Consider the following 23892-nt stretch of genomic DNA (forward strand, 5'->3'; position numbering starts at 1 on the left):
CAAAGAAGTTGGACACTGCCTGCTCAGGAAGTTCATCGTAAGACTCGGGTATTCATAAAAGGCCTAGGGCCAAGCCAGTGGCACAGAACAGACATTAAGGGGTCACAGTGGAATACACAGGACAACAGAGAAGAGTCAGTAGGAGGGAAACAGAGTCTGAAGGTGACTGATGGAGAGCATAGCCTTCTCAGGCAGACCTTGAGGTGCGGATTTCTTGGGAACAGTCAGCAGAGGGCCAGAAAGTCTCTTGGGGAACTAATGGGGGAAGGAGCTCTTCTCTCAGGAGTTTTGATGGGGGAAGAGTCACTGAGCTGGGTGCATAGGAGGCCATGGCTCAGAAAGGAGAGACTGGTCTTCTGTGGAATCACAGGGAACTGGGAAGCACAAGGGGGTCATGGCCAGGAACACTAGGAACAAGGAATGTAAAGCCCCAGAAGGCCTTCCCCATGGGATGAGGACTCAGTTCCAGAGCAATGCCAGGCATGAACAGACAAGCAGAGAGCCTTGCTCTGCTGAGTGCTTTGGGAGTGACAGTCCTACCCAGACTGCTAAAGTTTGGTTGAGTGTTTCAACCTATCAGCAAAATATTACCCCAATGATTTGCTTCAGGTCCTGGAGTGGGAAATTTTCATATTTAGTTGTGAATCACAAGTATATAGTGATTCCACACACTAATTCCTAGGGAATAGAGTTCCAAGGACCAGAGACATCCTTAAGTCAAAAGATGCTTAAGATAGATGCTTAAGAAGCATAACTCAAGGGGGTGAAAACTTTGCAGATATCTAATCTGAAGAAAAATATCTGGATCCAACATGGTTCACTTACTTTCTCACTTAAATGGCTAATCTGTCTCTGTTGAATTTTTATCTACAAAGATACTGAGAAAAGGAAATCAAGCATTATTACAAATGGTAATCCTGAATTATTAAATTGTACTATAGTCCCTAGGCTGAGGATTTAGGCTAAACCAGACAGATGGGGCTTGAAAGGCCCTTGAAAACATTCTATGGAAGACAGTAGTGAGGGAAGATACCTAGACCTGATCTTCTGCCCTCCCTCTTATCACCATCCTTCCCTTACTCAGGCCTGGACGGTGCGTGGACATCACCACCAAGTGTCTCTGATCAAAGAAACTGTAAAACATGGTTCTTGGGCTCTGAGACATTTCCTGCTTCCCTCACACATATGCTTACGTTTGGTGTGCATGCACGCTTGCCTACCAGCACACAGAAAGAGACGGCAGAAAAGTCAGAGAAGTATTTTCAGGTTCAATTAAAAAAAAAAAACCAAAACAAAAAAAAACGAAACAAACCATGGAACCAGTAGCACTCTTAATTTCCCATGATCCCAGCCCTACCCCCTTACACAATATAAGCTGCACATATCAAAGAAAATCTTGTCTAGCCAGGTCAGCCTCCCAAAACTATGGCCTCTCCTGAGTTGAAGCAAGACCCAGCCCATGGAAACACTGGGTAGAGAGCAGGCACATGCTGCCACTCAGAACACCCATTCACTTCCCGGTACCTTCAAAAGCCCATCCCTCCAGTGACTGGTTTCGGTTCCTTGCTGGGATAGTTTCTGGATTCTCAGAGCTTGCTGCTGTGATTTCCTAGAGGTGAACACAGAAATACCCCTCCTTCCCCACACACACACACACACACACACACACACACACACACACACAATTTCTGGGATCCCAGTGCTCCGGAGCCTTAGAGGCATCAGTTGTAACCCAGGTTGTGAGTGCGCTCTGCAAATCAGAGATCCAGGCTAGCTTACTCCCATTAACCAGCCTCAACCTGAGAGCCCACTCCAACTGAGTCCCTTCATCATTCATTCTTGGGATGCATCTCAAAGAGAAAGCACTGGTTGGAACTGCTGTTTTTAAATTATTAAAATAATTTGCATAGCTAAATTGTAGGTCTAAGGCTTCTATGAGTAGGAGAGTTAAGTGTCTGACAGGGTGCTTATGAAAATACAGAAAGCAAGCTCCCTAAGTTCCACTTTTGGTGTAACTGAACAGTGCACACACACACACACACACACACACACACACACACACACACACACACACACACACACACACACACACACACACACACACACCCATCAGCCATCTCCTTGTCTCTTCTCTGTGGATAATATGCCAGAGTGTGCTAAGATTCCCCAACAATGGAAACAGGCTGGTCAGAAGAGTTGTGGAAGCAAGCAGCTACTACTTGGGGTGAGCTGGCTAAGCTGCCTCCAGGGCTTGGAAGAGGCAGGTGCAGCAGCTGCCCAGTGAGGAGGGACCCATGGGTAGGAGGTAAAGCTCTAAAGCCAGACAGCGTTTGTTCATCATAAAGAACTGCCCAGCAAGGTCTTAGCAGCAGGGGGAAAAAAGACAATATGAAGACAACCAGTGTTTATGCTTAATGCCTAGATGCCCCCCCGCCCCCAGCAGAGACCCAGAATGACTGATGTATTCTTTTAAGACGATTTAAGTCTCCTACAGAGGAAGGGCTCCTCCATGTTCCTTCAAAGAGGATGGAGGTAGCAGACACCAGGCCCACAATGATCATCCGATAGGTTGAGGAAGCCAAGACATTTCCCAATGGGAAATCAACAGTCTGTTGCCTCAACCCAGCAGCCACCTACACACAGCTTCACTAGTCAGCATAGAGAGCCTGCCCCTAAGGTCATCCCAGGAGGACACAGCTCCAAATTTGGGGTCACTTACTTCCCAATTGCAAACTCCATGATCCTAAATTTCAAGCACTGTGGAATGAGTCTCACCATCACTAACTATCCAGTCACAGGATTCCCTGATCTTCCTGAGAGGCCATTTCCTGAAAACATAGTTGTTTAGTGTAAACCTTGGTCAAGCCTAACTTTCTTTCCTTGGTCAATTCACCATCTACCCAGGATTTATTCACCAGCAGCTATGGGGTCTGAGATATCTTAAAATTTCCATTCCCATCTCCTACCCTCCTTACCCTAACCTCCCCTCCCACCCCCCAAAAAAGAACCAAGACACATGAAAAGTCCAAATAATAAATAATTGCCCATAAGAAATAAATTAACATGGAGCTCTCTAATGGGGAAGGAAAAGGAAAGGAAAGGCCACCAGAACAGGCAGCTGGGGGCTCAGTTCCAACCTTGTGAAGAATGTTTTTTCTGGCCACAACTCCATGACCTCCCACTCACACACTGCAATGCTTCTCCCTCCCAGTCTCTGCACACAGACAATCTCACACCCCAGAAAGGGAGATCTGCTCAGAGACAGCCACTGGGGAAAGAGACACAGATTGGTAATGCCCATTTTCTCTAATAATTTCCCCCGAATTTTAAAACAAGTCTGGCTCTGATAACCAGGGACGTGGGTTAGCTGGGCCTTGTCTTCACCCAAGTAGAAGGAAACTTGTGGTTTCCATGGCTCTTCTCCTGGGCTCACCCTGATGTTCATACTAATAGTTGCCATGAACCACCACACTCTGATTTCCATTTTACAAAAGATAAATTCATTTCTTAGTTTCCCCCTTAGTCCCTCCCTCCCTCCCTTCCCACCCACCTTTACCCCTGCTCTGTTACATACATGTAAGTACAAACATAAACACACACACACAGGCACACACACACACATACCTGGTCTGCTTCTTTCCCACCCCCTAAAAGGATTCCACTTCATGTGGAATCTCAGTCTGCCTACCCTTCTTCTCTTACCCTCCCTCCCTCCCCTCCCCTCTCCAGGCCAAGCTAAATCACCCAGTAAGGCAGCTCTCTCGGGAGAGAATGTTCCCAAAGACAGAAATGGGATGTGAGCATCTACCCTCAGATGGGCAAGCAAGCAAGCAGACAGCATAAGCAAGGCAGGCAGGAAGAGAGGCAGACTGCTCTGCCTCTCCATTCCTGTTTTAGGTCCCTGATTTCCCACTATTGCTGCTCTGTTGGATTACTTTTGCCTCTTTTGTTAAACAGCAACAGAGCCCTGCCACCTATGGTCAACCACCTTCTTTGTCCTCTTCCTTTTCCCTCCTGCCAAGTGCCCTATTCTCAGAAAGCCCAGATTGCTGTCTTCCATCTTGGTGGGCAACCTGCTGGGGCCCCGAGTGAGGTGCAGAGGGGCTCCCCAGCTATTTCCCAGTGACCTCTATTACATCATCGTCCTTATCCTCATCATCATTGGAGCTGAACCCCACCTCAGCAACCTCATGAGAGTCAAACGGAGGCACCTGGGACCGGAGAAGGCCGCCAGCTGGGTAGCCTGCATGTGGGGATATGTAGCCTGGATAGACAGACATGCCCCGTGAAAGGTTGCTGGGCAAGACAGGGGAAGGAAAAGGCGCAAACATCCTCGGCTCGGACAGGAGTGGCTGTGAGAACGGGAGTGAGTAGCTGGGTAGTATCCCTGGTACAGAGGGGTTGAGCATGAAGGAGGGGTTGCTGGCAGTGACTGAGGTAGCCGTGGAAGAGGAACTGACGGGGCCTGCTGGCACCAGAGGGTCAGTAGTCACTGGAAACACCAGGCGGGCATCTGCCAGCAAATTGGACAGCTGGTAGTAGGAGGGGGTACTGCCCATAAACAGGGAATTCTCCCCAGCCTGGGAGGTGAAGGGTGGGGTGAGGTTATGGTTTAAGGAGACGGGTGGCATGGCAAACCCGCCAGAAACTGGATACCCGTGTTCATACGGCTGCACGGGGGCTGGCAGATGGCCCTTCCTGGACCGCCGGCGGGCTGACTCCTGGGCAGCAGGTGGTGTGGCCAACTTTCGCTTGTGGCCCCTTAAGTCCAACACTGGGTGCCTGTCACCACAGGGCTGGCCGGTCACCAAGAGGGAACTATTGAGGCAATGACCCCCATGTCTAGGTTCAGTCCCAAGAGCTGTCCCAGGAACAGCACTGCTGTCCACAAGTTGAGCTGGGGGGCCAGGCAGGGCAGCATTGGAGCTTGGGGAGCTCTGACGGGATTCCCGGGCAGCAGCCACATCTGCATACTGCTGGAGCTCACTGATGATCTCCGGGCTGTCTGGAGAGACAGGCCTGGCCAGCCCCTCAGGGTCGGGGGCTTTGGGTGATGAGGCACTGTGTCTGCCGTTGCTTGTAGACTCGAGAGAAGGCCCCTGGGAACCTGGGGACAAAATGTAGGTAACTGAGAACCAGAATGGTCAGGGACAGAAGGCGGGTGTAAGGCAAAATTCCATTAAAAAAAAAAATCCTGTCCTGTGGTCCCCCAAATTCAAATAGTTTGATGTGCAAACAACATCACCGAGTCAATTTTTCCCAATCACAAAGAAAGAAGTCCTTTGATCTAGGAAACAAGTCTATCCATGCAAAGACATGTGACTTCTCTGTACCCCAGTTCCCTGTAAAACTCCACCAAGGTGAATCCTATGAAATAAAGGATATGAAATGCTGAAAGATATTCTTTTAGTCACACTCCTTCTGGGGACAAAGATGGTCAGTGACCAGGATGGGCGAAAAGAGGAAAATGAAGTTTAAAAAGCAGTCCATCCTGGTTAAAAACAAAACAAAATCCATGGCCATGAAAGTGAATGGGGCAACTGGGAAATCTGAAAATGGCCTGAATAGTAGGTAATATTATGGAATTGTTAACTTTTTTTAGTGCGATAATGGTTTTGTGACTAGGAGAGTATGTCCTCAATCTTAGCAAATGTGTGCTGAAATATTTAGGGATGAAATGACATGATGTCTTCAACTTACAAATAGTTCAAATAATAGGAAGGAAGAGAGAGAAGAAAGTTTATGAGAATGATAAAAGTCATTGGATCTAGCTGCAGGATACATGGGTGCTCACAGTGCTGTTCTTTCGACTTGTCTGCATGTCTCTCAATATCCATGATAAAAGCTGGGAACAAGAGCAATCTAGCTCTCATACCCTCATACCTCATGGTGGGAGGATAAGTGAGAACCACTCCCATAGAGGGGACTTTTGCAAGAGTTCCTAACATTGTTAATGTGCCACACATATACTCTTTGATCTGGCAATCCCACTTCTAGGAATTTTTCCTACAGATACACCCATATGACTGTGAACCAGTACTGTAATGGTGGAGCACAACAATCTAAATGTCCAGGGACAGGGAACTCGGTAATGCACTGTATTAAACCCATCTAACTGCATCTTGTGCAAACCTTCACTGAGGAACATTTAAAGAAAGGATAAGGAACAAGCACTGAGATACACTAGTGAATGAAGAAAAGAGCAAACAGTATATTACAGTCAGTTAGCATTTGTTTTAAAAATACAAAGAAAAGTTATATACGTATATACATTTTTTTAATATACAGATACACACATGCGCACATACATATCCCTGTACCATGTATATGTATAGAATATCTCTTAAAAAAAAAAAAAAAACAACAACAACAGGAGGGACTTCCCTCATGGCGCAGTGGTTGGGAATCCGCCTGCCAATGCAGGGGACACGGGTTCGAGCCCTGGTCTGGGAGGATTCCACATGCCACGGAGCAGCTAGGCCTATGTGCCACAACTGCTGAGCCTGTGCTCTGGAGCCCGAGGGCCACAACTGCTGAGCCTGCATGCCACAACTGCTGGGGCCTGCGCACCTAGAGCCCGTGCTCTGCAGTGGGAGAGGCCACTGTAATGAGGGGCCCACGCACTGCGGCGAGGAGTGGCTCCCGCTTGCTGCAACTAGAGAAAGCCCGCGAGCAGAAACAAAGACCCAACGCAGCCAAAAATAAATAAAAAAATAAATAAATCTATAAAACAAACAAACAAAACAAACCAGGAGTAGCACCTCCAGGAAGGAGCAATGGATGGCTGGGAGTATGAGGGAAGAAAAACTTACTTTTCACTTTACCCCTTTTTGTACCCTTTGAATTGTGAACCATGTACACATTATCTATTCAAAAAATAAATTAATTACAAACCAAACCAAAAAAAAAATGCCATGTAGGTCAATGGAAAGTAGAAGCCACTATACCTGAGGCAGCCATCTGACCATCTTCAGGGGCCTTTGGTTTGCCAGTCGCCCGGACAGCAAAGATTCGCCCATCACTGGTACGGATGTATGTCCCTAAGAAGAAACATGAGGAAGACTGTTAGCAGCAGACATGCAATACAGCCAACCCTGGGAAACTCCAGGCCTAGGCACTGTGGGCTCAGAAACAGTTATAAAACTGGTGTCACACCCTCTCTCAATATCCCTGAAATGAGGAGTGGGATGACTGAGCTGTGGACCCAATATTACTCACTTATTCCACAAACACTGACTGCATGACTACCATATACCAGACACTGTTCTAGACACTGAAGTACACAAGACAGAAAAGGGCCCTGTCTCACGGAGCTTAACTCTAGAGGGGGAGATAGACAATTATACTAGAAAATATCAGGAAAGGTTAAATGCAATGGAGGAAATAAATAGGGTGCTGTGAAAGAGAGTAAATTGGCTCCTTCTGTTCTGGCCCAGGTCCTCTTGATCTGGAAGGAGCCTTTTTCCCTCAATAACACCCCTCCCTTGGTAGGAATAATTCAAGATGGGCATTCTATTCCCACACGGCACTAGTCTACCTTCCCTTGGTCTTGAGCATGTCATTTGATCTATCTCTTGGTAGGGCTGCCTCTTGGCCAGAGGTCAAAAAACTTTTTCTTAAAGGTTCAGTTAGTAAATATTTTTGGCCCTGTGAGCCATAAGGTCTCTGTTGCAACTACTCTGCTGCTGTAACATGACAGCTGGGTATGGCTGTGCTCCAAAGGTCTTTAATTATGGACACTGAAATGTGAATTTCATATGGCTTTCATGTCACAGAATACTATACTTTTGATTTTTTTTTCAACCAACTGAAAATGGTTGAAAATGTAAAACCCATTCTTAGCTCAGAGGTACAGTAACAGGAAGCAGGCATGATTTGGTCCGTGGGCCACAGTTTGCATACCCCTGCTCTAGGCCAGGAAGAACCCAGTAAGGGGGCTACATATGACCTTCTCTGGGTGTCATGTATTTCATGGCATCTTTTCCCTGAGACTAAAAGTACTTTAACCCAACAGAGGCTAGGGCAAAATCTCCTTACTAAACAAAGACCCTTGGGGAGCCTCACACAGCAGAGGCTGACATAAAAGATAGGCTTCAGCTGTGTCCTAACACCATCCAGCCCAGATTTCTCCAGCAATCTCACCTGGAGAACTCCATAAGGAGGCCAGAGGCAGTGGACTTTTCAAATGGCCACACTGGAAAATTCTGTCATGCAACCCAGGTATACTAATTCATCCACCCACTACATTTCCTAATCAGAGACGTCCACCCCACTCTAAGCAAGTAGGTAAGATGGCACAACAATAAACATGTTGGCTTATAACCCATTCCACAGCTCATTCCCTCTGATTCTGGTCTCCCTGTGTGTAATGTAAGTGCTAGACATTAAGCTTTTGATTGCTAAGACATCCATTTCAAAGATATCCATCTTGGGTAACAAACTGCCAGCTGTACGGCACAGCTACTAGCTAAACTACTAGGTAAGGAACCAGGCTGCTCCCTCCCTTGAAAAGTTCCTTTTTAGAAAGCCTGAGGTAACCTAGGTAACTAACCCTTGAGTGACCTCGCTCTTCCCTTCCCACACACTAATTCCCATTCTTATGTTTTAAATTCACCAATAAAGGGACTTCCCTGGTGGTTCAGTGGTTAGGACTCTATGCTTCCACTGCAGGGGGAACAAGTTTGATCCCTGGTTGGGGAATTAAGATCCCACAAGCCACACGGCGTGGCCAAAAATATAAATAAATAAATTCACCAATGAAGAGTGAACCTGTGAAACCTTAGCCACCCCACTCTTGGACCCTAATAAAGACAGAGACCCAGGTCCACAATCTCTTTCTCTCTCTCTCTTCCCACAACCTTCCTGTGTGGCCCTGGAGTGTGCCACGTACCCTACAGGACCTGTGAGTAGTAAACCTTGTTTTTTCAAAGTTCCCTGATGATTGTTGCTGAGGTACATCTTGCAATCATAATAAGAACAACAAGGGCTGGTCTAGCCACAACACTGGCTCTGGGGAAGTGTATGTGGGGGCTTGCCACAAGTACTACAGGACTGGATGAGTGCCCCAGGCATTCCTAGCCGATACTATCGATAGGCTGAGACCAACACAAAACACTGTGTGTATCCAAACCCACTCCAAGATTCTCCATAAAAACAATGGCAAAATATAGGAATGCAGGGACCCTAACTCCTTTCTTTTAAGCCACTGACAGATATCCTTTGAGCCCACTCCAACTCGGCTAAGCTCCTAGAAATGTCATTTTCTCATGTTTCCCCCACATGTTACACTCCTATAGGATGATTCCTATCTTCTCTCTAGCTCAAGCCATATGTATTTATTTTGCTTGCCAGCCCACCACTCTCAACCAAAGGTAGGGAATAAGCCCTTTGGTCAGGCTCTCACCTTTTGTCCCACGGATGATGTGGATGCTCTCACCAGCATTAATTCTTGCCTGTACGTCTGTGGAGCTGTTGAGTCCAGGAATAACAATATCTAGTGGAGACAACAGACCTCAGATTTAGATTACATGGGGCCTGACTGAAGGAGGGAAATAAAATGCAAAGTCCACATGCACCCCTGTTCCTCAATGGTTTCCCTAAAGCATCTCAGTGGAGCAGAGGTCAGAACCAAGGAAGGTGAAACCAGCAGGGCCTCTCACAACTGTCTAAACAAAGAATACTGTGAAAACAAGAAACTTTTTAGAAATCTGATCATCTTTCTGATCAAGTTTCCTTGATTTAATTTAAAAATCATAGAGTTTTTGGTTTAGAAAAAGTTTCAGTTCAAATGGTTATTTCTATTTTTGTTTCTCCTTCCCTAAGCTATTTGCATGTATCTGCTGCTCCTGTCACTATGAAGAGAAAGAGCATTTTCAAGAATCAGCAGAGAAATAGGATTATGAGAGGCTCTCTCTTTTTTTTGGCTGCGCCGCAGGGCAGTGGGATCTTAGTTCCCCGACGAGGGATCGAAACCACACCCCCTGCAGTGGAAGCACGGAGTCTTAACCACTGGACCACCAGGGAAGTCCTGAGAGCCACTCTGTTTTTAATTTGTTTCAAATTTTTTTTTTTTTACAATGAACAGCTATTATTTTCATACTCAAAAAAACCAATTAAGATGTTTTCATGAAAATGTATTATGAATATTTCTAGATAACAAGATGAAAAACAGCATCATGAAATGCTTTCCTTCCCAATTACCCTGAACCACAGAATCAACTGCAGGGACGGATGGGCTGCCCATCTCCTACCACTGGCCCATCATGCTCGATCTACATTAAACTTACAAAGAAAGAAGCAAGCGACATTTAGGTCTTTTAACTAAAGAGGTTGAGAGCTGTCCTTCATACCCACCTGACCCTACAAGTCAGGCAGGACTCAACACATTCACACCTCTCTCTGAAGACCAACCCTATGTCCAGTGACATTTCCACAATCTCTGCAGTGTTCAGAGTCCATCCCACCCACCACATTCAAGAAAACCCAGTTCCGTGTTGCTATTCTTAAGACATTTCATTAGAATGCAAATTCTTCAAGATCAGGGACTGCTGCCTTCTCTATTTTTACCTAGAGTGCCAATGTAGTATGGCCTAGAATGCAAACATTGTTTAATAAATACTTCCTGAATGAACAAAGCAATTTTAAAAGGGACAGCACCCTGGAAGAGAACTCAGGAGTTCCCAACCTGTTGTGGTGACCACCTTCTGCACAAGGACTCCCGCACGTTGCAGGTAGTTGATTGGGAAGTTCATAGCTGGATTTGTGCTGGAGGCAGAGCTTACACTACCTCCCAGTGGGACATGCCGTGGCATCATGGGGATCGGGGTGGACTGTACAGGGCGAACACTGGCCACAGGCTTCTCATCACTCTTCAATGTTGGCTGCCTAGGAGAGAAAGAGAAGCACACTAAGGAAGTTTGGCAGAACAGCCCTTACTTACCTTTCTGCAAAGACTGCTGAGCCTCTCCAGACTTCCCCATTCTACAGCCTCAGATGCTGCTGAGAAAAGGATCAAAAGAACCTGCAGGGTATGGTAAATTCAAAAGGAGACTAGAGGCAGGGCTGAGACAGAGAGGAGACAGAGACAGCAAGGGATAAAGCCTCTCAGAGTCTAATAAGAATCAGATGTCAGTGGAATAATGCCTTTTTGGAAATGTGAGGTGACATCTGCTCCTCTAGAATTTGGACTGTCTACATACATTAGGAATTCGTCCTTGGAAGGAATTCGTCCTTGGATCAGGTAGAGGCAAAGAGGCATTAAGTGGGGAGAAGTTCTTCAGAACACGGTGCATACTAATTTGAAAATAAATGGGTGGAATTTTCCCACTAACCCAAGAAAATAGGGCCATGTGATGTCACATGTTCTGGTGATCTTGAGACCATCTATCCAGCTTTAACCATCATTACCCTCTGAAACCTCAAGTTTCAATAAGTAATGCAGACACCTCTCTCCTCTGCATTACTTTTCAATGGACTTCTCCCAGGGCCAATCCCCAAAGTGCCCCTATAGTCACAGCCACCACAAAAGCAGCAGCAGGCAAAACGCCGTGCACAGAAGTTGGGCTTCTAAATGGCACATAGCCATGGCCAGCCTGAGCACCGGTTGTGCATCTCTTACTACCAAAGTGCCAAAATGTTATCCTGTGGTCAATGATGCATTCCTCACTTTTCACCTTCCTTTCAACTGGATGTTGGTACCTTAAGAAAGCTACTCCTTATTTAAGGTTTTTGAAATTAAGCCCCTGTCTCTAAGCTTTCTGAAGTCTGCATCTTTGGTCTTCAGTTCTGAGAAAGAGAGCCTCTTGGACTGGTATGCTCTTCGTCATCTGACTGAAGACTGGCACATAAAAGAACACACCACTGCTGTTGGAGTAGGTCTGCATGTCTCCTCAGTCACAATGCTCTCAGGTTGCCTTTGGGCAACCCCTGGGGCCCTGTGGATGCCATCATTCCCAGATAGGCCAGGTAGCACAGCAAGCTCACCAGGATCTGGGACCCACTTCCACAATGCCTGCCCAGGGTGGCTATGCAGGAGCTGGTGGCCCTGCTCAGATGTCAATGGGACTCTTCTCAGGATAAGAAGTCAGAAGGGTAACAGGAATCTAGCCTAAGCCCCATACTCTGCAGGGGCTAAGGCTAGGAATTGGGGCGGAAAGACCTCCTCACATGTACCCAGACAGGATAAGGAATCAGCAGGATCACAGGATGGCTCATCAAATGCTGTGAGAGGCCGATGCCTCCCACAGGGCCAGAGTTGGGCCAGAAAAGGAGCTGAAATCTCCTCACAGCCCAGCCCATTTGTCACATCTTCCCTCCATATGGCTTTTCTCCTACTGGGTTCAGACTTAGTCCATTCCTGCTATTACAAGGAAAAGCCCAGAAAAGAGATAAAAGGGGTGGAGGACAAGAGGAGAACATACTCAGGCAACAGTATCTTGGAAAATGACACAGAAATAAAGTTTGAAGGCTTTGAAACATAGCAATTTTCTACTTGAAAGCATCTTATACATAAAAAGTAGCAAATTTACTCACTAAAATTTAGTCTTACATAAAATCTTATATGGCTTCAGTTCCTTTAGAAGCTCATTTGACAAGTTTGTTTTTTTTTTTTAAAACATGGAATAGTCAAAAGAAACAATTCTTAAATCTATCCCTCTCAAAATAATTATCTTTAATTCAAGATAATCAAACAATGTAAAAATGCAAACCAGGCAATCAGGAAGCTGATCTGATAAAGGCTATGAGGCACTTTGTCTTGTAATGAGGAAAAAAAAACCACAGATACTATTCTATAATTTCCTACAAAGAGCTTTTCTCCCGCCTAGCAATTGGCTTCCATGCTTTTCCTATTCTTAATAGTTCTGGAAGCTGTACTCAAGAAAAAGATTTTTTGCTCAGGAATAAGGCAGACACAGAATGAAATTCCATTAGGAACAGCAGAATTCCCTGACTACAATCCAAGACCCATAGAAGACCTGGTCTTCACTCTTGAACTTCGCTGCTAAGTGAGGGCTAGCACCAAGGTGCTGCAGATAGGAAGCAGCTGTGTGGGAGGGCTGGGCATTTGTGTTATGGGAAGCTGCATCTCCTCGGGAGTCCAGAGGGACTCTCCTGAGTCACAAGGCCAGCAGCTCACTCTTCCAGCCAGAGCTGCTTAAAACACCAGGGCTGCTGAACTGCTTCAGCACCTCATCCAAGAGCAGAACCTCTCAGTTCATAGCAGCCAAAGAGCAAGTTGTAGGGTCTCCCTTTATTTAAAAAAGGAACCAGTTGAAAGGCTTGGCCCTGGCCCAGCAGCAAACCTTCCTCCCTTTTCAGTGACTCACCAGTTTCTCTGACTGAAGGCAGGGATGCTGGTCAGGCTCTGGTCACTGGCGGGGTAATACTGCGCATATGATGGGCGGGTGTAGGGGACCGATGTACGTTTGTCTTCCTCATAGCTTTTCTTTGCTGCTTTTTTCTCAGCTTTGGTCAGCTTGTGATCCTTTCGGTTAAGGAGCAATGACTCATGCTCAAAAGGCTCCTGGGGACACAGGAGGATGTTGATTTAATTACCAGTCTTTGTGACGTACAATAAGCCTTACTTTGAAACCAAGAAATGGCTGGCTGTCTCCAGTATTTAGCAAAGAGCCTGCTCTCAGACAGACAGGAGGGTTTACTGTCTTCCTGTCAGGAGCATAAATTCTCAACTCTAACCTAGCACCAGCTTTAGACAACCTAAGTCTGCCTTCCATATCAAAAGAATGGGAGAGTTCAGAGAATTACCAGACTATATTTTCAGAACTTTCCCCCCTCTCTTTCTGCTAGGAAAACTCACAATGGCCAAATTATTCTCATGACTGAGCTCACACTCCTAGGATGAGACTAGGATAGGATAGGTGGTTTGGAGAGGGGAGGGGGACTGTCTGCGGCAAGGAAAAGAAGCAGCTAAATTCAAGTTGTCTGTGTGAAACAAAACTTTGGATGAAGGAAACAAGCTTGCCAGACAAGCCTCCCTCAGTGGAGAGTGCAGTACTGGGACACATGCAAACCAGGGTCTTACCTTGGTGATGAGGTGAGGGTATTTCAGACAGGCAAGTTGCAAGACGGGCTCCTTGATCCCCTTTATGTTCAAGGATGCTTGGGGAGCTGGCTCCTTCTCAACAAAGTGCAGTAGGTTCTCCACCTCCTTTCGAGTAAAGTTCAGCATTGGATTGAGATCATCCACGACCCGATCTAGAAGGGAGAAGACATGGAGAAAGTCAGTTCACAGCAAAGAAAACTGCAAAAGCACAGCTACAAATATTGGAAGAAAGGTTGTGGGTGGCATAATTGTCACTAATATCTAAACCACCTCAGGCCACCCCATATCTGAAAGTCAAAGAGCAGGTCTGAGGCCCTCATGAAACAGAAATATGTTAAGAGAAAACTGCATAACCAGCTCAGCTCGTATCATTAAACCCATCTTCAACAATTTGAGGTAAATTCCCTCTTAAGCAATTATTTGAATCAGAATGAGATGGAAGGAACTGCTAGCTTTCTATGACTGAAAGCCTGTCTGTGTTTCTACATCCTGCCCCCCCGGGGTCCCCTCCCACCCTTGATACAATTAGAATGGTAGTCTGTATAAATGTGCCTCTTCTGAGCCTGGAAGATGGCCCACCTGACATGCCCTGCTTGGAAATCTGACGGTCATAGATCTTCTTTTCGAGGGTGAAATCAGCCACAAGGCGATAGATGTGACAGGGCTTTTTCTGGCCGTAACGGTATACCCGACATACTGCCTGAGCATCATGGCAAGGGTTCCAGGAAGCATCAAACACCACCACTCGGTTGGCACCAATCAAATTCACGCCCAAGCACCCAGCCCTTTAAAACACAAGCCAATAATCACAGAACCTTTAGTTTTAAAGATAGTTTTCAAATTGGTTTCACCCTCTGTGACTCCTACCCCAATATCATGCTCTTTATCCTAAGCAGAATATACTGAATGATTCTGCTAATGAACAGTGCATTCCTCAAGCACTGAAAAGTATGCCCTGAAAGTCCAACATGGAAGTACCTACCAGCTCAGAAAGAAAACCCACTCTCCCATCCCTCTGTGATGAGTAAAGGCCCACATCTTGGCCCCAGAGTGATGTCACTGGGTGAGGGGAAATGTCTGCGTACCAATGTTTCTGATGTGTTTAGTCTAACAGCTTAGGAGAATGACTGGTTCATACCCTATCGAGGGCGTTCTGATGGCAGAAGGCAGCACAGCCTTCAAGTCGCTTGGCATGAGACAAATAATGCCATCAGCCTTTTATAGTTATATTACATTTTCTACTTATTAAAGCACTTTCACATTCATCACATCATCTAAGCCTCAGAACCGTCCTGACAGAAAAGCTAATTATGACCATTGTGAATGAAGGTCTCAGAGAAATTCATGACACTATCATAATTGCCCTTCTAACACAATTTCTTTCTGGGGTCCCCTCTCTGACCTCAAAAACAAGTCACAAACCTGAGGAGATCTCTTCCGACAGAACTTGGACAAGCCTTTGCAGTACCTGCCCATGTAGCCAAATGCCCTGAATGCAGTCCTCTGACCTCTCCTCTCAGGATCCACTCACCTTGTGGAGAGAAGGAACAGCCAGGTGGTGAGGTTGCTGGGATCATTGAACTGATTAATGAGCCGCTCCCTCTCAAAGGCAGGGGTGCTACCATCTAGCCCTAGGACAGAAGGAAACACACAAGAAATGGACAGATGAGGGCAGGGGTACACAGCAAAATCAATGGGCAAACGTGTTTAAAACAAAACAAGCACACACAACAGTGCTCAGATTCCACACCCTGGACATTCCGTGGGGATCTACCATGAGACCCAGGCATCTATAATTTTAAAATACCCCCAAGTGATTCACATGTGCAACAAAGACTATAAACTGTGTTTTTCCCTGTAGTATCTTGGGTCAATTCTAAGGCCAAGGTTCCTAGACTTCAGAGTGCAAAAGAATCGCCCTAGTTAAGGAAGCCTGGTAAACACTGGCTTAAGGTAACTGCTCTGCCTCAGTCCTGTGAATCTTAGTGACTTCAAAAGGACCAAGGGTTTTGTGTTTTGATATGGATGATGTTCCTCCACCACGCAGGAATCCACATTGTTAACAAGCTCCTAAGGCTAAGAAGTTGCTCTAAGGAGACATAAAAAAAATAGAACTGGAGCAGTGGGATGGGACATATGAGTGAAAAGAGGGAAGCTCGAAAGAAAGAGAAAAGGTAAGCTTCAGTTAAGAAGCATGAATAAGGGAAGAGGGGCGACATTTGCCACCTATAGTAAAGCAGAGAAAAGGGCAAAGCTAAGGGTATGAAATACTACATGGAGAACTGAATTACTACCAATGTAGGAAGCATTAGTTTAATTGCCTGGTATTAGAGGCTCCCTCAAACAACACCCCAACCTACCTTTCAACTTGAGTTCCCACAATTTCCAAGCACAAAAAAGCTCAGCACTGACTCATTGGGCAAGCCTATAGTCAACACAAGGATCCAGGCTAGCTCCTGCGCTGGAGTCTCATCACCACCCCCTGAACCTCCATTTCTCTAAATCTTTCCTTTAGGCCAGGGCTTCTCAACAAGAAGATTTCCCCACCCTACTACCCCACAGGGAACATTTGGCAATGTTTGGAGACGGTTTGGGTTATTCTAACTGTGTGGATGCTACTGCCATCTAGTGAGTAGAGAACAGAGATGCTGCTAAACATCCTACAATGCACAGGACAGCCCCCTACAACAAAGAATTAACTGGCCCAAATGTCAATATCTGGTCAATAAGTCCCTGAAGTCACTATTTCTCAACTTTTTTTTTCATTACCACCCCATTAAGGAGGCTTTTTACACATTTTTTCCCAATCACCATGCCCTCCATAAAATTTTAACACTACAGATATACTGTATATGTTTACTCATTATACACATATTTGTACTTTATACTTTTAAAAAGTTAAGATTTTTTTGTCTCCTTGAGAACCAATTTTCACCCCCTTAGGGACACCATCTCCCCCAATTTGAATACATGATCTAGGCTGTGTTCACTTTGTTCCTTCTGCCTAAGATGATCTTTGGGCCACACCAGCTCTGTATATCCAAATTCTCCCCATCGCTGCAAGTCTAGTACAAGTTCCACCTCCTCCAGGAAGCCTTCTCCAACCGTCCTCACCATGATGATTCTGTCCTCCTTAGAACTCCCATGAGGGCAATCAATCAATGCTACTTTGAATCTGTCCTTGAGTTGCTGCACCTCGGATGATGACAAGGCATACGTCTTCTACATCTCTGCACTCCCCCTATCTGGCTTAAGCTCCCCAGCCCAGGACAGTGCCTCACACAAAGCAGCTCGCTCTTAGTGTCTCTCTGCTCCTTAGTCAATCACAGATATTCCTGTTCATGTGACGGTGAATGGAGTAGGAGAAGAGAGAAAGAGAGAGAGGGAAAGGAAACCCTTAGGCAGACCTTGCCAAGGCTCCAGGAAGAAAGCAGCAATGAACTCACGGAAGTAGCTGACGTTTCGAACCCACTTCTGTACTCCTTGCCCCTCAGCACCAGGTAGACAGGGCGCTTCTCGTTTCCCTAGGAACTCCTCGATTAAAGCCAAGGTGGAAAGGCTCTGGCTGAAAGGGACACATTTGGTTCAGAAGGCTCCTGGACCTAAGGGTATCTTGTTACCCAATAGGCCCACCTCAATAGGCTCCCCTCTGACAGTGGGAGCTCCCACATCCTACTCCGCACAAAGAACCACCCTAGCTCATAGGGAGTAGAGTCATCCACACATTTATTACCACCACCCTACTAAAAAATTCTCTATCCTATTACTTCCTTGATTGAAAAATTCTGAGATTTAGCTCAGTGCAGAGTAACAAATAGCATCAGCATTAAAAACCAACACTGCATGAATATGCATTAGATCTAATTATAGGCCACATGCAATATTATGGATTTTACTAAGGAGATAGATCATTTAGTTGCTTCCAATTTATGCAGAGAGCCAGTCCATAAAAGCAGTGGAACACTAGGCTCTCCCTAAGTTATAATGACTGCTTTCCTCTCAAAGTATCTTACACATGGGAACCCTCACTCTGAGACTCCCAAGCCAGGCTCCTGCCACTTAGCTCTCACTGGAGCATAATCTAGTCAGAACAAAGGAGAAGCAATCTACTTTACGTCTGTTTCCCTGAGGAGTGAGGCCTTGATGGGACTCAAAGCTCTGGCAAGACTGAGAATGTGACTTGGAAAAAAACCATCATTTATCTGGCCTTATATACAAAGCTTAGAAAAAGAAAAAAAAAAAAAAATGGCTGGGGAGGCATAGACACAGTTTAGACCAGGGGTCAGCAAATGTTTTCTGTAAAGGGCCAGAGAGTAAATATTTTTAGGCTTTGCAGACCACACACAGTCTCTGCTGCATATGCTTCTCTTTTTTTTATTTTTATTTAAAAATTTTTTTATTTTATTTTTTTTGGCCGCACCCTGCGGCTTACGGGATCTTAGTTCCCTGACCAGGGATTGAACCCGTGTCCCCCGCAGTGGGATCTCAAGAGTCCTAACCACTGGACCACCAGGGAATTCCCTGCATATGCTTCTTTAAAAAAACAAAAAAACTCTTTTCAAATGTAAAAACTAGCTCTCAGGCTGTACAAAAACAGGCCATAGGTCATATTTGGCCTGCGCCACAATCTGAAGGATTAGACTGTGATCTGTTAGCCTAAGGTTTCAAATTGTTCTCTGCAGACAAATTGCACTGGATAAAAAAAGAAACTCTAAGAAAGAGAAGAAATGCAAGAAGGTCCTCACAAGAAGCACTGGTTGCAGAGGCATGGAGATAAAAGGGGGCTGGTGCAACCCCGGATGGTCTCAGTCTGCAGGGGTTGTATCACTCTTTACCAAAGACACACACTCGGCAATTTCTCTTCCTACCTGAACACAAGGATCTTGTCTCCAAGCTTCACACTTTCCTCAATCAGGTGGAAAAGCAGTACCATCTTGGGAGAGTTCTCTAAGACACCAGTCTGATAATTAGTCAAAAGATCCTTGGCCTATAGGAGAGGAAATGAGGCAGCTTGGAGCAGGTCCATGGCCAGATTACTAGAAATAGAATTCTCTCCCTCAAAGGCAGCAGCTCACGGGCAACCTTAATAGTTCCCTGCAGACCTTAGCAGTACAGTGCACTGCGCAAGCCACACCCTCTCCCCACAAAAGCTTTGCACGATCCCTTCTCAGCAGTGGTTTATGGCCACAAAAGTATCTGCTTGACTCACCCATTCATATGTGACAATGTTGTTGCCTCGCTCCTGGAAAGGGTTAAAGCCGACCCCTTGTAGGAACTTGCTATTGGTCGCCTCTCCCATTGAGGCGCTGTCCTCACCCTTGCCTTTTGTTCCGTGTGAAGGGCAGCGGGCACTAGTCCCTGCTGAACCAAGCTCTTCCACGTCTAAGTCTTGCTCATTGGCCAGGTTCTCCTTCTGAAGGGCTTCGTACAGCACGTCGGGGTGATTCCAGATCTGAGGTTCAAGTTAAAGGGGAGGAAGCATAGGGCAGAGAACAATCTAAGGGTGTCCCAGGGAGTCTGGAAACATGCAGTTATTCAAACACACACCTCCCACAGCACACAGTCACACCAAAAATTGTCTCCCCAACCCCCTCATGGTCAAAGAGCCTGCACATTCATTTTCACTAACCAACTCTGATTGCCATGATACATGAATGGGAGAATTCACACCAGGAGGCATGCCAGTATGATTGGTACACAACCAAAAAGGCTGTGTCACAAGTCTTGCATTCTTATTTAAGCAAGAACAAGAACATTCCTGTTTCACCATGTGGCTACAGTCAACTACTGTATGAAACTATGAAACAAGACCAATCTCTCCCTATGGACAAATGTATCTAACTTACAGATGATCAACCGTAAGTCATTTCAGGGACTATTCCTGGCAGGAGTTGAGAATTCCAGGGGAAAGAGGGGTGGGGGGGGGGATGGGAAGGGTATGTTTGCACCGCAGCATCCTCAAGACCATGTCTGCTTTAGCTTCCTTGCCCTGGTCTAGGACTGTGGGTACAAAAGAAATATTTTGAAACCCATCTGTCCCCAGACACACACCTTCAGCTGACTTATTAAAGCAGTGCTCAATTGGAAATAATATCCAACAGGTTGGTTGAGAGCTGTCAAAGAAACAGATCCTTCGTGAGGCAACAGAGAGCATCTGGCCAGGTCAAAGACAAGTCAGGGTTCATCAACCTATTCACGAGGCTCAGTGCTAAAGACACCTAGGCCTTGCTGTCCCCAAACCATCTCAAGCATTATCAGAATGAAAGAGATCTTGATCTGATTAAATACAGAATCAAATGGAAGGTATCCCTAATAATGTGTCTATGCTATATATTTCTTGAATCCTGATTACGCTAGCAGTCAAAAATTTTGTCCCACGATGTTCCACCATCACTCCATTTCTCAGGTGAAAAAAAATCAGTGAGAAAGGAAGTGACTTCTCAAGTTTGGTATAACAAGTTGCACATTTGCAAGGGCACCATTTACATTATAGTCTATGAGTGGCACTCCTGGGAACTGTCTCGCCTTGGAGCTCTCAATTCAGTGAACTTCTTCCTTTATCAAGGACTCCCAGCAGGAACAACTCCCTTGGGACCATGAGCATCCTTAGTCTGTATCTTAGTATTCCCTGAGGCCTCAACACACCTTGCAGCAGACACAGAAAGCCTTGAGGGGGTTCAGCCCCAGCCAGCCGCTGCTACCACAGTCCCGGAAGCGGTCCATGAACTGTGTATACAAATCTCGCTGGATCTTAGAGAGTCGCACCAGGATCACATTTTCTTCCTTGGCAGGGAGATGAATCTTCAGCACAGTGTGGCCTCTCCTACAAAGGTACAGATCAGAATTGACAAGGCAATGTGTCCAGGAGGGGTCAGTGCAGGATAAAAACAGAACCCTGCATTTCTGCCACACCGCCTTCTTTAGGATCTCAACATTCACAACAGCCTTACCATAATGCGGATTGGCTCAGCAACCATCAAGAAACTTATTTTGAGTATAAAAACTAAAGCAAAGAGGCAGAGTGACCTGGGAACTCCAGGTTCTTACCCTAATCTAGGGCTGCTTCTCTAAGCTTTCTCCACACATGCCATCTTAACAAGGAAAAACAACGGGATGCTTCAGACTGGCCTAACCTACATCTTCTAAGATGCTGAAACTGGTGAAGTCATACCCCTGAGAACCACCACTTTATTCTTTCACTCAAGTCATTAGAATGGTAGCTGTCTCCTGCTTCTCTCAGCAAGTAAGGCAGATATCCCTAGTAACCTCAAAGATTAACTTCTGAGAAAAGCACTTCTGGACCAGACTTTCAGAGATTGAAATATTGGATATCCACCGTCTGCTAACTATTCAGGAAAAGCTATTCAGTAAAAGGAAAGTTTTACTATTGCCCTACTAGAAAGGGGCCCTCCCACTGTAACCACCTTTTCCCTTCAGGAAAGCCTTGTCATGTCTATTCCACCAGGGCTCTCCAAGGATTTAGAAAACAGAGCCCTGAGGATGGCTCACCTCTGCACAAAGCCCTCCAGGAGGCTGTGCAGGACATGGCTCCGGTACCGCATGAGGCGGACATCCTGAGGCGTGCTGTCAATACACTGTCCATTCAGGATGGGGCGCTCAAACATGTTGCTGAACTCCTGCCGGGTGCCAAGGAAGTCTGGGCGCACAAAGTCCACCATGCACCAGTACTCGATGAGGTTGTTCTGCAGGGGGTATCCGGTCAGCACCACCCGGCGGCGAGAGCGAATGTTCTTCAGGGCCTGTGAGGTGCTGGCCTGGCAGTTTTTGATGCGGTGTCCCTCGTCACAGATTACCACATCAGGGCCAGGGCGGCATAAGGCCTTCTCAAACTCTAGGGAGGGAAGAGGATCCGAAGTAAGAGGGTGAGAGGGCCTGCTCTTAGTCAACAATATGAGAAGTAGGGGTGCACCCTGGAGGAGACAGAAGAAATGAAGGAAGCAGGAAAGCAAGAGTCAGCCCCCATTGGTGAAAGGGAGCCAGCCATTCAAGCTCCTGTGCATTTGGTGTGACACATTAACCTGGCCTATTGACTCTTGCAGTAAATATCCCTTTTCCCTCTTTCCTTTCCTTAATTTTTTTCCCTTTAGGCTAGAGAGGGTAAAACTGACTTGCATTCCTAGGGCTTATACCAACTAGGGAGCAGACAGCATGACTTTACAGAGTACCAGCCTAGGATTAAAAATGAGTCTGGATGATATTGATGGGAATAATACAGACACTTCCACTGGCTCTCACCATTGTCTTGGTGCCATCTGAGAGCTGGCTGGTGGGAACTAACTAAAGGACAAGGTCTTCCTGGAGTTACTCGCCAGTCAACGCTAAATGGCAAATTCAGCCACAGAAGCAAACCTAAAAAACAGAATCTCATAGATGAAGAGATCTATAAAATGAAACAGCCTCTGAACCTTAAAAAAAATTTTCTTCCCCAAATAGACCAAGGCCCCATAGAAGAGGGAACAGAACTAGAACTATGAGAAGAATGGCTTTCACCAAAAAACAAGAAAATTGGGATAAATTCTTCTTTTATAAATTCACAAACAACATTACTACTACTCTGTATATTAGCGATTTAAATACTTTATATTTTCTTAATGCTATCTCACAGCATCTCTGGGAAGTGGTGAAGGGAGCAGTTACTCTTCTAACTGTTCTATGAAAGACACAGGGGAGTCTCCCCCATGCCAGCCTGTGGCCTGGCCTACCCAGAATTCCACTGCCCGCAGAGAAAGCATTACCTTCTGAGAGCCAGTGCAGGTCATCCCACCTACCTCAGGGACCAGGATTTCTGGTTCATGTCAATACAACTCACATCAATAATGCTTCCCATTTGACTAGGTGCTATAGCAGACACTATTTCTTTTCCCCTGGATCACCCTTTAGAGTATTCCCAGAGAGGCTGCCCACCTCTTCGAAACTCCTGCTGTCGATCTTCCTCATCCAGATCAATGATGACCGGGTGAGAACGTTTCTTGGTTTTCTTCGGTCTACCTGTGGCAAAGGATTTCTTCAGGGTGAGGAGTCTGTACATTTCGTACCCCATCAGCAGCACCCCACCTTCTGACACCCAATCAGCCATCACTTTAGCACGAGCTGCCATTGTCCTGCAAGAGTGAACAGAAAGAAAATATTGCTTCCCCTGCTCCCCAGGAAAAATTCCTCACAGTCAAAGCTGTGTTCATGTACATTCAGAAGTCCTTATTGCCAAAGACTTCATGTGGCAGCATCATAGGGCTGGCCAGCTGCCCAAGGACTTTCCCACCATTCTAGAGACACTAATTGCACTAAGGATGGACTGGTTCACTTATGATGGTTAAATAACAAAAAACAGAAATTCAACGGCACAAGACAAGCACAAGTGACAACCTCCCTGGATGTACATTCATGACTACAATTCTACATTTGAGGGAGAATTTCAAGTTATTCCCATAATGAATACAAAGTAGTAAAAGCAAGGGCAACATTCTGCCTTTCACCTGCCCAGGCCCTCGTGAATAAAGAGCCAAGGACGCACAGTAAAGGAAAAAGAACAGCAGAGACCGGATGCCACTCAGCACAGTCCCTCTACTCCTAAACAATTGAGCCCTGGCTGTATTTCATTAACTGCTGTGTGGACTGACAGTCCTGAAATCTAGGAAAGAGCAGGTGATCAGCCACCTGTGGGGCCACTCATAGTCTCCTCATTTTGACGTGTGTGACCAAACATCACAAAAGGTGGCCTCTGCAGAAAAGAAAGTCTACCTTCTCAATTATCCATATCAACGAGGGGAAAGGGTAGCATGGATTGCTGGCTTGGATCAAGAAATAGCTTT

At 46.0% G+C, this 23892-nt stretch overlaps 1 protein-coding gene across 5 annotated transcripts in view; it reads right to left on the bottom strand.

The window, feature by feature from the left end:
- Nucleotides 1–3551: 3551 nt before the first annotated feature.
- The window catches only part of RAD54L2 (RAD54 like 2), an 88269-nt gene continuing 67928 nt past the window's right edge, over nt 3552–23892 (bottom strand). For 4 of the 5 annotated variants that reach the window (XM_057554996.1, XM_057554993.1, XM_057554995.1 and 1 more), the window contains 14 exons: nt 22988–23184; nt 21572–21914; nt 20708–20885; nt 19272–19514; nt 18931–19049; nt 17509–17627; nt 15594–15693; nt 14642–14847; nt 14042–14214; nt 13326–13522; nt 10685–10884; nt 9404–9493; nt 6948–7040; nt 3552–5107 (listed from right to left, as the gene is read on the bottom strand). In XM_057554996.1, the coding sequence (XP_057410979.1) occupies nt 4113–5107; nt 6948–7040; nt 9404–9493; nt 10685–10884; nt 13326–13522; nt 14042–14214; nt 14642–14847; nt 15594–15693; nt 17509–17627; nt 18931–19049; nt 19272–19514; nt 20708–20885; nt 21572–21914; nt 22988–23184 (3253 nt within the window). In that variant the 3' untranslated portion in view covers nt 3552–4112. The remainder of the gene's footprint in view (nt 5108–6947; nt 7041–9403; nt 9494–10684; nt 10885–13325; nt 13523–14041; nt 14215–14641; nt 14848–15593; nt 15694–17508; nt 17628–18930; nt 19050–19271; nt 19515–20707; nt 20886–21571; nt 21915–22987; nt 23185–23892) is intronic. The other variant, XM_057554997.1, reaches the window with a different exon arrangement.

Source organism: Balaenoptera acutorostrata, chromosome 10 (assembly GCF_949987535.1).
Source record: "Balaenoptera acutorostrata chromosome 10, mBalAcu1.1, whole genome shotgun sequence".
Taxonomy (NCBI): Eukaryota; Metazoa; Chordata; class Mammalia; order Artiodactyla; family Balaenopteridae; genus Balaenoptera; species Balaenoptera acutorostrata.